Source organism: Callospermophilus lateralis, chromosome 6 (assembly GCF_048772815.1).
Source record: "Callospermophilus lateralis isolate mCalLat2 chromosome 6, mCalLat2.hap1, whole genome shotgun sequence".
In the NCBI taxonomy this organism is placed as follows: domain Eukaryota; kingdom Metazoa; phylum Chordata; class Mammalia; order Rodentia; family Sciuridae; genus Callospermophilus; species Callospermophilus lateralis.
The window spans coordinates 72,624,778-72,637,921 of NC_135310.1; the positions used below are offsets into that span (position 1 = coordinate 72,624,778).

Sequence of the window (13,144 nt, forward strand, 5' to 3'; positions counted from 1 at the left end):
CTGAGCCGCAACCCCAACCCCAAATATTTTATTTATTTCTTTTTATGTGGTTCTGAGGATCAAACTCAGTGCCTCATATGTGCTAGGCAGGCACTCTACAACTAAGCTACAACCCCAGCCCCTGGGCATGCTCTTTTCATTATTTTAATGGTGCCTGGTAACCACTACCCATTCATTGTAAAGTAACTAGATGACATGCAAATGATTCATGCTAGTTTCTTTCTCTTACTAGAAGTCTGGAAGAGACCAAGTGCCTAAGCAGCTGGAGGACCCTGAGGTCCAGAGTTAGGAAGCATAAAAGAGAAAGTTACCAAAGGAAGGACTGGCTACCAGAAATATTGGGCTAATTTGCAATTTTGCCTAGAGGCATCCTTGTTTCCTTAATGCAAAGTTGCATATAGAGCATGTTGAAAAATATATGCTCTGTGCTTCAGATCCTGACTTCTCTGAATACTATGTGACCATCTGATCTTGTAATCATGTGACCTGATTTTCTTACCTTTAAAATGGAGCAGAATGAAACATGTTAGTGCATGAAAAGCATGTAGAAGAATATCTGGCTCAAGGTAAACATTCAGCAGATGTTGACCATTTGGGTGGCTTTATACATAAATGATTTATGAAGTATAATTTGAGCCATGGCTAGAGTGTCCATACATTCCAGATTACAATTACTGTCCTAGTATAGTTGTTGTTGTTGTTGTTATATTCTGTACAGGAATTAAACCCAGGGGTACTCTACCACTAAGCTGCATCCCCTGTCCTTTTTTATTTTTTATTTTGTGATAGGGTCTCACTAAAGCTGAAGTGGGCTTCATACTTGCTATCCTTCTGCCTCAGCCAATCAAGGGGTGACTGGTATTACAGGCATGTTCAACTGTTCCTTGTCTGATATAGTCATTATTAATGCCCCCTACAAAGTGTCCCTATGTAGATAATAAATCATCTGATCACCCTAGCTATAGTCAGCTTTGTTATAGAAGAGTTTTATGTAAGTTTCTCTAAAGTGAAGATTCCTCCAAGATACGACATAACTGCTGTCTGGCATATGGAGGACATTATGTGTGTTACAAATTAGGATTGCTACCATTCTAGTATTAGACTGCCTGGCATTAAACTGCACTGTACCATTTTTTTTCTGCATATCCTTGGGAAAACAATTTACTTCTTTAAATCTATAAATCTAACTTATTATAAAATCTATAAATCTAATTTAAATCTAACTTCTGTAAAATGAGGATACCATTAGTCCTTGCCTTCTATGGCTGTGTAAATAAGGTGATGTATGTAAAGCATGGAGCTCAATGTCTAAATAGAAAATATATGCTATATAGAGAGTTGTTCTAACAGGTATAAAAGCTAATTTTTATTTTGTTTTATTCCATTGTTATTTTAATAGTATGGAAAATTTCAAATAAAAATAGAACAACTTGACAAAGTGATGGACCCATGTGATATCTGTTAGTTTCAGACAGTGATACGATACACAGCTGATCATTTTTAATTTTTAAAAATGAGATATTTTACATATTATAAAATTCACCCTCTTGAAATGTTACAGTTCAGTAACTTGCAAATTTACCCAGTTGGTCACCATTACAGTAAATCAGTTATAATATTTCATCATCTTTGCAGGATACTTGCTACCCATTTACATTAATTCCAGTTTTCACCTTTAGAACTAAGCAACTACTGATCTACTTTATAACACTATAAATTTTTTCTTTCCTGGGCATTGCATACAAATGGAATCTGATATGTGGACTGGCTTTTTTCACTTAGTATAATTTTTTTTTAATACTTATTTTTTAGTTGTAGTTGGACACTTATTTATTTTTATGTGGTGCTGAGGATCGAACCCAGGGCCTTGCACATGCTAGGCGAGTGCTCTACCACTGAGCCACAACCCCAGCCCTTAGTATTTTTTTTTTAGTAGTATGGTATTTTTGAGGTTCATCTGTGGTGTTGTATGTATCAGTAGTTTGTTTCTTTCCTGATGAATAATGTTCTGTTGTATAGGTAATACTGCATTTGTCCATCTTTCAATATTGATTCTTAAATTATATTTTTTATCCTTTCTTTTATTCACTATCCTTACTTAATTACTCAAAGCTATTTTTTGCTTTTAAATACAATAGCTTAAAACATTTATTATAATTATTATGTTTCTGCTTTTTATTTTTCTGAACCATCTTCTGTTCATTCATTTTGCCTAATTCAATTTTTTTCTATAATTAATAGAATGCTTTACATTGTTTATGCCTTCAAATAATGTTTTGGTTTGTTGCTTTTGATTTTATTTGAGAATGAAGGGGTGTCTAGACCATTGAAACAGTACAATCTATTTTACAGATTGAAACAGTACATTTTATTATCTCTTTACTTTAATCAAAATCACTTCTTACCCAGTGGCAAATCCAGATATGGATGATTTCTAAAATTTTCTTAATCAGATTTGATTGTCTCCAGTGTTTATTTGAACTGAATCTATTTGCTTCTGATTCTTTTGGGTTTTTCTTTTAATTTAGGTTGTTGGAAGAGGAGCATTTGGAGTAGTTTGCAAAGCTAAGTGGAGAGCAAAAGATGTTGCTATTAAACAAATAGAAAGTGAATCTGAGAGGAAAGCTTTTATTGTAGAGGTAAGTTGAGATTTTATTTCTGTTGTGTAATCCTTCACCTGAGATACTCTGTGAATTTAATATTATCAAAGGCATCGTTTTTCAATTGTCATTTCTCTGTATACATGAACATCAATTTGGTTGAACCAAAGGTAGTACCATAGAAATATTTTTTCATTCACACTTTTAATTCTGATTTTAAATTAGGGATAAACTTAAAATTTAAATGAATTCATCCCTGAATTAAAATAGTATCTCATCTATTTTAAGGCATGTTATTTTAATTTTGAAATAGAAAAAAAATATTTTCTCATTATTGAAAATTAAAAGAAATTTATGCATTCATTCTTAATATTTTTAGAAATTCAAATGAGATTATTTTAAGGAAAAATAACTTCAAATTTGGTTTTTCCTGATTTAGCATGAAAATTTACAGTTCTGTTCTTTCACAGATTGGATGATGAAGGCAAGTTTGGTAATCATGAGGTCATTATATTATTAGATTTATTTCTTATTATATTAACTTTATATTATTTTGTATATAGATCACAGTATTTGATTAAATCAGTGCTTTACACTTTTAATCTCATTTGCCAATGGATTAGTGACCTTTACCTTATAAAGCTTCTGAATTTATATCTGTTCTTATTTATTCAGAATTTCAAAATATACTTACTTTTTTTTCTTTTAATGTATAACATGGAAAAATAAGCTTTGTTTCATTTTGTTTTCAGTATTTGGGGATTGAGCCCAAGCGTGCTTTTCAACATCCTCAGCCCTTTTTAATTTTTATTTTGAGACAGGGTCTCAGTTGCTTAGGCTGGCCTCATATTTAGCAATTCCCCTGACTCAGGCTCCCTAGTCGCTGGGAATATAGGCATGTACCACCACATGCCTTTAATTCTAAAGAAATTAGAATTTAATTGTGATATGATGAAGTGGTTTATAATTGATTGGGTGAATTGAGAAACACTGATGATTGGTTTAATTATTAAAGGAAGATGATCTTTAATAGTGTGCTCTAGGAATCTAGACTCAGCCTTACCTTAGTCCCAATTTTTTGTGTATAGTTATGGTCATCATATACTGTTGCAATGACAGTGTCACAAAGATGGATGGGATGCATGTGTGTTAAATGCTAGGAATCAAAAGTCCAAAAGATCATAATTGCATGGGAAAATTTTTAAATTAACTTGTACACACATGTAATTTAAAGAGTCCAGTTGTTCTCTAAAACTGTATAATAAGAAACTATAATCCCCTATAGCTTCACCCATCTAAATTTTCTGCATCTGAGAGACACCCACTTTGGTGTTTAGTGTCCCCTAATCCAGAAGCTATTTGTTGTACTGTCCCTAAAGAATTAGCCGCTAGTCTTCTGTTTGGATACCCTGAGGTAGTCATTGAGCTATTGGAGCTTAGGGGAGGAAATTGGGGATCTAATTTTCCACGACTTCTTCCCTATCCCCATTTACTGGCTCATTTGCATAGGTATCTGGTACTACCACTCAGACTCTTGGAGGTTTTGTGAAAACAGTCTGGTTGATTCTTAATGTTTTTCTAATTGCAGTTTTTAGCTCTTTTAGATCTATTATGTCTGTTATTGCTAGTCATTAGCTTTCTAGCTTCCAAAAATGTGTGCTTCTGTTTTCTCATTTCACATTCTTTCCATCCTTTTGAGTTTATACCTTAAAAAAGGCCTTTACCATCTTAGGGGGGAAATGGGATAAGTGCTTAAATAATCTGCTGTCTGAATCTTACTAGAATAAAATATAAGTACATATTTATGATAAATATAGTAAAGAGTCATGTTAGTTTTTCAATTAGGACCCCAAATCTGTAAATGTTGACTGTAGAGAGACAAAGCTTTCTAGTAGCATATAGTAAAAAAATTTGAGACGTCAGTGGACTTAATATAAGCCGTAGCATAATGTAGGTAATAGTGCAAAAGGTTAAAGGCAGAATAGAGAGCAAATGGAGAAGAGACCAAGAAGCAGTTTTGTGAAAAGGATACATTAACCCATTTTGTCCCATCTTCCTAGATGTGAAACACCTATAGAAACTTAAATATAGTAATAATATATATTATAATGATATTAAATATAGTAACTATAATATTAAGGGTATATATATATGTATGTATATATACACACATGTGTGCTCTAGGTTATGATTTTCAACCTACCTTAATGCACATGTGACAACTTCCCTGAAATATTCACAAAATTGAAAACTTGGGACTTGATGGATTTATAGAAGTTTAGATGTGGAACAAAAGAAATGAGTACAGCCAAACCCTCATAAACATCAGTGTGAATTATTGGATCGTGGAACATTAAAACTGGAAGTAGGGAAACTGGCTAGGAGGTAGCTATACTAATTACTGAAGCAATTCAGGTTGGAATTACTAAGAGAGTGAGAATGGATAGAAGGGGATTATTTTAAGAGATAAATGGTGGAACTGGAGACGAATGTACAGAAAGAGTACACATTATAAGTCAGATAGGCCAAAGTTCAATTTGTAGGATTTCTAGGCCTTCACTTTAAGGTCTTGTCTTTAAAACAGAAATGATATTACCTTCCTTGCAGTGTTGTGATGATTATATAATATCAAATAAAACTGGGCCACATGGGAGTAGGTAGACTCTAAGATCAGCAGTGGCTGCAAAGACAGGGATGACAAAAGTAGAGTGGCCTCTGGCTCGGATAACTTGGCTCACTGCCGTCTCTGAGATGATGTCCTAACATTTCTTGGCAGAATTTGTTTCTTCTGTGTGCTCATGCATTCTTCATAACTCTTGTTATAGCACTCTGCACATTGTTTACAAGTATTTGTTTATCTGCCTGTCTTCCCAGCTAAACTACTGGAGTACCAAACTATTCTGTGCCATTCTAGGTCGGCACTTGGTATTTTCAGTGCCTGAGACCACAGAGCTTGCTACATGGTAAATAGTAATTGTTGAATGGTTTAAACAAATAGTTTGTATGACCATCACATTAATAATGTTGTGAAATTAACACCTCAAAAACTATCACTTTTTAAAAATATTCTTAATTTGTTATAGCTTCGGCAGTTATCCCGTGTGAACCATCCTAATATTGTAAAGTTGTATGGAGCCTGCTTGAATCCAGTAAGTTTGTCACTTTTTCATTGTCATCTTGTCTAAAATAAATGACATGACAGATGTATGCAAATATGTAGTACATGAAATTATTTTGATCTACTCTCTTAGGTATATTTCTGAAAAAAAAAACAGTTGTACTTTATGCATTTCATATATTTCTAGTCTTTTAGCAAAACAGTATATTAGAGGAGTTGTTTTAGGTGGCCTTATCTATTAACCTCATCTACTTATTAGTACTAGAGAAAGTCACCAAAATATTTTGTGATTATATTTTCATATTCATCTCCACTCTTAGAGGACACATAGAAGACAAAGTGTTTAAGTCATAGATATCACCCCTTCATTTTTTAGTTTAGCACACATGATAAAGACCAAAATAATAATTTTTAATGTACCTATAAAATCAAGAGGTTGAATTTAGTTTTCCAGGGCTCCAAGATGCTATATAGCTCCAGTTAATTCTTTTGGCATGTTTCCTTTAGGTGTGTCTTGTGATGGAATATGCTGAAGGAGGCTCTTTATATAATGGTGAGTGTCATTAGACCTGTCTTTATCTGGTAGATTAAAATAATATGAAAACTTGTAATACAAACTGTAAGTTATTTAATGTTCTTCACAGTTTACCATCACAGTTCCAAAAGTAAGTCATTAAAAAAAACTCTTAAAGATTAAAAATGAAAAGATAAGATGCTACATTAGTATGTGAGATTTAGAATTCTAAGTATACCAATTTTCAAATTGATTGTACTTATAAAACAGTTACATTGATTTTTTAAATTAACATTTTATATAAATTTGTACTTTATATTTACTGTCTATGTTTCCTTCATTGTTAATGGGTTATCTAGAACTTCATTGTTTTATTTGGTTGAAGTACTGGTTTTTAGTTATTATAGACAGTATAATTATAAATATCTTGATATGCCCATCTTAGTTTTGTACTATTTCTGTGCATCTATTTTATTGTAGTGTGACTAACACTGCTTGTCATTTACATTTCTGTGTGACTATTAATTTGAAAAAGTATGTAATGTATATTAATTTGGATGTACAAGTAACATTAAATTGAAATCCTATTAAATGTTAGGTATTTATGGCTGTTATCCACTCAAAATTATTACATATTTCCATCTTTTTTATTTAGAAGAAAATTGAGAGCAGGACTAATAGGAACAGGTGTAGAAAAATACCTGATCATGTGTTCTGAAAGAGCTTGCATTCATATTGTGTCTTTTGTTATATGCAATAAAGTTCTTTTTAGTTTGTGCCTTTGTTTTGCAGTGCTTCATGGTGCTGAACCATTGCCATATTACACTGCTGCCCATGCAATGAGTTGGTGTTTACAGTGTTCCCAAGGAGTGGCTTATCTACACAGCATGCAACCCAAAGCTCTAATTCACAGGGACCTGAAACCTCCAAAGTAAGTTCTAATAATGTAACACTTCCCTCCCTGTCTCTCTCCACTCTCTGCCTATTCCCTAATTCAAGATAGTTGTTGACCATGAGTTTCTTTTTTCTCTTCCCTTTTAGCAGAGTCAAGAATATTTACTCATTTCTTCATCATTTAGTCATTTATCTAAGGTTATATTTTAGAATGTTGTCTTTGGGGAGATTTTTGTCTTTAATAACTCCTGCCTTAGATTATCAGACTTCCAGAATCTGTTAGCCTATTGATCTCATTTTGTGTATGCAGTATATAATATTACTCCTAGACATTTTTCAAGAGCAAAGACAAATTTGACATATTGTTCCTCTGTATTCCTAACAATGAGCACAGTGTTCACACACAGTAGACATTTCACAAAAATTTACAGTGGTATTACTTGTCCTTTCAGAGGAATGCAAAAGGAATTTCTGGCATCTGGGTAGAAATTAAAATTATTCCATATTTTTCCATATCAAGAATCCTGGGATTTTGAAAGAATTTGAATAAAATTCCTTAAATAACTTTAAAAGGCTAAAACTTTTGGATTTTTTCATTTGTCTAGATATTTAATTAAAGAAAATATACATGAAATGTATTGTTATCTTTTTGTCTAAGTTTTTTTCCTTCTGTACTCACCTATGAAAGACTAAGAGCATCTCCACATACCTTCTTCCCTCCACATGAAATTTCTCTTAGGAAATCAGTCACAGTGTAACAGTATAGTCTTCATTTATTTCATTTTCTTGATACTGGCTTAAAACATTAAAGCATCCCTTCTGTTATAATTCATCACTCTCATGTTTAATCTGATGTACTCTACATAGTTCTAAATCTTGAAATTGTTGTTGGTGCAAGTGTGCCTTCTACTTCCACACTTAAAATGAATTCTGTTTTCCCATATCCCTGGTAAAATAATGTTTAAGCTCTAAATTCATGACATTTTTAATTTTTCATGTGTCTCCCATGTCTTAGTTATCTGTCTTGATCGGTGAAGAAGAAATCACTTAGCCCATTTTTTCCTCCCCCCACCCCCGCTCTATTAACACAGAGTTGAATGCTTAAAACAGGCTTTTGAGAATCATAGCTCTCACAGTAATACATGACTAATGATTCAAAGGATTTAGGTAAGCATGAGGCACAAAATATTTTTTTTTCCTGGAGAAGCCAAAACCATCAGATGCAACACCCAACAGTGTCCTTTTTCATCTCTATTAGGATGTGTTTTGGTTTTGGAATAAATGACTGGTTATTGAATAATATATATAAAGAAATATCTTACACAAGGAAGTTATTTACATTTTCTAACATCTTCTATATTGCATTAATCAAATAGTTTAACCAGTGACCCTAATATCCTTCAACAATATATCCCATAAATTTTAGATTTACTTCATAAGCCTGGCATGACTGCCCAGAAATATCCTAATAAAATCCAAAGGATTCTTCTTTTGCTAGGAAATGCCACTAATATTTACAAGAAGTTAGGTCTGGGTCCTTCATTTCCCTTCAGCATCTCTTTAGTTGAATTCATCCTATAGTATTACAAATCATCTTTAGGGCTCCCAGTATACTAGTCAGACTTTAGAATTAGAATTGGTTTCATGTAATGTACTAGGGAAAGGGAATTCTGTGGAATGGCTACGTTTTCATATACAATTGAATGTACACACACCTGCTAAGTCTTATTGTCAGTGGAAAACCAACAGCTTCTCTGATTAAGAACAGTTCCCAGAACAGCACATAAAGAAGGGACCCGATGATTTGGTGAGGAGTTTTACATAGTGTCACGTTGAACGGTGTCCCTCTTTTATTTTATTTATCCTTTGCAAGTTCATTCATATGTACCTCAGAAACTAAAATGTGCTTTCAGTCTTAACTTTGTGACAGTAAGCCCACAAGATTTAAATTCAGATTTCATTGAGCCTTGAATGTCATGACAGGGTTGGTGGATTGTTAAAGACTTTTGAGAAAAGGAGTACAAATTATAAATGTCATTTGTAAAAATTACGTGGATATATTGATTTTTACCAGGATGAAATAAGGAAACCAGTTACAGAGTATTTGTATTGCCTTGAGTAAAGGGTAATAAGAATTCTAACAAGAACAGTAAGTTGGGGAGGTTTTTTTGTTGTTGAATTGAGTATAGAGGTAAATTGCATTAAGCATTTTTTTCCATTTGAATTATCATGGGAGTATTTTTGGTGTTATAGAGATGGCTATCTTAGTCACAATGAAATAAAAAAAATGATTCTAAATCTCTCCAATGAGAATTTAAGTATAAAATTATATATACAAAGTTTATGAAATTTATAATTAAAACTAGTTCCCATATTCTAATGACTGTTGAATATAAATGTCGTATGATTTTTATAAATTATATTACCCATCTCTATTTATTTGTCATCCAAAGCAAAACCTAAGTGCCTCTTCATAATTATAATTGGGTAATAATATCACCTAGAGAATCTTAAGTTCTGAAAATTTTCTGGAAACCTTTCAGTAGGTTATTTTAACCATAGTAGATTTGTACTTTTCCCACACATACATATTCTAGCCAAAAAAAAATAAAAGAAAATAATTTGAACATTTTTTAAAATATCTTCAAAATGAAAACATTTAAAAGACTATTTTTTTCTTGTATTGGTATATTTTACTTTAATTATATGATGTCATTATTTTTCAAATAATAATACATATTATGATTGGACTTCTACTTCCAAACATCATAATGTTGAGCTGCTGGAAGTTTTATAAACCCCTTGCTTTATTTTGGCCAGGGAATATTGTAGTCAGGACAGATTATGGAGCTAGAAATGAGGACATCAAAATGTGAGTCTGTTAGTCTCCCTAAGATAGCATTAGATTATGGTCAGTTAATTTTTACTGATATTCCTCTGAACTCTTTGGCTCTTAAAGTGACCAGATAACATTTCACAGAAGTTTAGTGATAACATTTATTTTGTTTAATTCCTTTTACCCTCACAAATGTCACTTTTATTGTAGAATCAAATATTGGTCTTATAACTTTTTGTTTTGTTGTTTTTGTTGTTGTTTTTAAACAGCTTGCTGCTGGTTGCAGGGGGGACAGTTCTAAAAATCTGTGATTTTGGTACAGCCTGTGACATTCAGACACACATGACCAATAACAAGGGAAGTGCTGCTTGGATGGCACCTGAAGTTTTTGAAGGTACAATGACAGAAACAAGATATGACTGATAATTTATCTTACTCCATGTGAATTGAATATGTATATATAAATTTTCCCTGTATCTATGGTTTTATTTCTTCATAGTATATAATTTAGGAACAAACAGAAGTCTGAAAAGGCTTTTAAAAATATAGCCTTAGATCCCAATTTTATGGCAAAATTTAAATTGTCTGGCATCTTTCATGCATATTCAAGCACATGTGTAGCTAATCCTCATTGTTCACAGATTCCATAATTACAAAATTGCCTAGTTACTACACTTCACTTGTAACCCCCAGATGAGCACTTGTGGTGGGTGCTGTTTCTGTTATTCACATACCATGTGTATAGCAGTGCACATTTTAAGTCACCTAACATACTTCCCAGTGTAAGTTGAAACTAGATGAAGTTCCACCTTCTTTTTTTTTTTTTTTTTTTTTTGGTTTTCTATGCTTGCTTTATTCTCTTGTCTTAGTATATACAGATTTGTATTTTTTAAAAGAATTTTTTATATATGACACCAGATTGCATTACTATTCATATTACACAAATAGAGCACAATTTTTCATATCTCTGGTTGTGTACAAAGAATATTCACACCAATTCGTGTCTTCATACATATACTTTGGATAATGATGTCCATCACATTTCACCATCATTGCTAACCCCCTGCCCTCACCCTTCCCCTCCCACCCCTCTGCCCTATCTAGACTTCATCTATTCCTCCCATGCTCCCCCTCCCTACACCACTATGAATCAGCCTCCTTATATCAGAGAAAACATTCAGCATTTGTTTTGGGGGGGATTGGCTAACTTCACTTAGCATTATCTTCTCCAGCTCCATCCATTTACCTGCAAATGCCATGATTTTATTCTCTTTTATTGCTGAGTAAAATTCCATTGTGTACACATGCCACATTTTCTTTATCCATTAATCTACTGAAGGGCATCTAGGTTGGTTCCATAGTTTAGCTATTGTGAATTGTGCTGCTATAAACATTGATGTGGCTGTGTCATTGTACTATGCTATTTTTAAGTCCTTTGGGTATAGACTGAGGAGAAGGATAGCTGGGTCAAATGTGGTTCCATTTCCAATTTTCCAAGGAATCTATACTGCTTTCCCTATTGGCTGCACCAATTTACAGTCCCACCAGCAATGTATGAGTGTACCTTTTTCCCCACATCCTCACCAACACTTATATTGTTGTTTGTTTTCATAATAGCTGCCATTCTGACAGGAGTGAGATGAAATCTTAAGAGTTGTTTTGATTTACATTTCCCTAATTGCTAGAGATGGTGAACTTTTTTCATATATTTGTTGATTCATTGTATTATCCTTTTCTGAGAAGTGTCTGTTCGAGTCCTTGTCCCACTTGTGGATTAGGTTATTTGTTTTTTTGGTTTTTAGCTTTTTGAGTTCTGTATATACCTTAGAGATTCGTGCTCTATCTGATGTGTGAGGGGTAAAAATTTGCTCCCAAGATGTAGGCTCTCTGTTCACCTCACAGATTGTTTCTTTTGTTGAGAAGAAACTTTTTAGTTTGAATCCATCCCATTTATTGATTCTTGATTTTCTACCTTCTTGTTTGACAAATGATATAAATGGGTTTCCATTTTGCTATCTATTAAGAGCCACATTTTCCCCACTTAGATGATTTTATTGGTGATTTTTGCTATTAAAAATGGTTTCCAATTTTAATAATGCCCAGGTACAAGAAGGCTGTGAATTTGTAAGACAATACCTGAAAATGCATGTGTTAGATAGCATTCATTTGGACATGATTCACAGTTAAGAGTTATGTGTTAATAAGGTTCTTTAAATAAGAAACTTAGCACAGAAAGTTGTTTAAGTTGTTTATCGATGAGTTTATAAATTTTGTGATAAGACACATCAGGGAACCTTAACCCTATATTTTCTGTAAAAGTAGTGATTCAGTGTTAAGTCAGTGTTCACAGATACTTTATAGAATAGAAGTGCTGGGAAAAATGATAATCAACTGTGCTTTTGTCTAGCGATTAAAAATTAACAGCTAAAAGTTTCAAAGAGCATGTCTTTAAAAAAAATGCAAATAACTGGGTAGAGAAATCTGATACTAAGAACTAAAAATAAAGGGTGCTTATGTTTACTTTCAGGTTCTAAAAGAGTAGTTCAGACCTTATATACTAATTTTCTTTTCTTTTTTTTTTTTTTGGTACCAGGGATTGAACCCAGAGTTGCTTAAGCACTGAGCCACATCCTGAGTTGCTTAGGGCCTCAGTCTCCTGAGTTGCTGGGTTTACAGGCATGCGCCACTGAGCCTGGCTATTACTAATATTCTATATAAAAACATTTAAATTATCTTTTAAATGAGAGAAGTTGAACTCAAGCTATCTGGTTTATATGTTAGAAAGTATGAATGCCCATAAAATTTGCATTAAGTAATCTGCTTCTAGCTATAGTTTATTTCTTTTATTTTTGCTAAGATTTTGTTTCTTTGTTTTTTAGCCACCCCAGAGAAAGAAAAAATGCTATGTAGCTTTTACTTGAGTGGAGCTGTTTGTGGACAAACAAGTATCGAATTACACAAAATTAAATAATATCTTCTGGTTCATACACAGAATGGATATTATTTGGCATTTTTTTAAAAAATACGTATTGAATAACTTTCTATAATGTTAAAAAGGAACAGTGTTACTGTAATAAGGAGAGCCAAAGTATTTGTTCATATAGAAGAGTAATAGTTACCATTAATTGTTTAGAAAAACAAAACTTAGTCTGTTAGACTATAAAATTTCTATATTTCTGAAA

At 32.8% G+C, this 13,144-nt stretch overlaps 1 protein-coding gene across 2 annotated transcripts in view; it reads left to right on the forward strand.

The window, feature by feature from the left end:
• The window catches only part of Map3k7 (mitogen-activated protein kinase kinase kinase 7), a 63,910-nt gene that overhangs the window by 12,511 nt on the left and 38,255 nt on the right, over nt 1–13,144 (forward strand). For both annotated transcript variants that reach the window (XM_076858420.2, XM_076858421.2), the window contains exons 2-6: nt 2,529–2,639; nt 5,684–5,749; nt 6,226–6,271; nt 7,025–7,163; nt 10,232–10,356. In XM_076858420.2, coding sequence (XP_076714535.1) covers nt 2,529–2,639; nt 5,684–5,749; nt 6,226–6,271; nt 7,025–7,163; nt 10,232–10,356 — 487 coding nt within the window. The remainder of the gene's footprint in view (nt 1–2,528; nt 2,640–5,683; nt 5,750–6,225; nt 6,272–7,024; nt 7,164–10,231; nt 10,357–13,144) is intronic.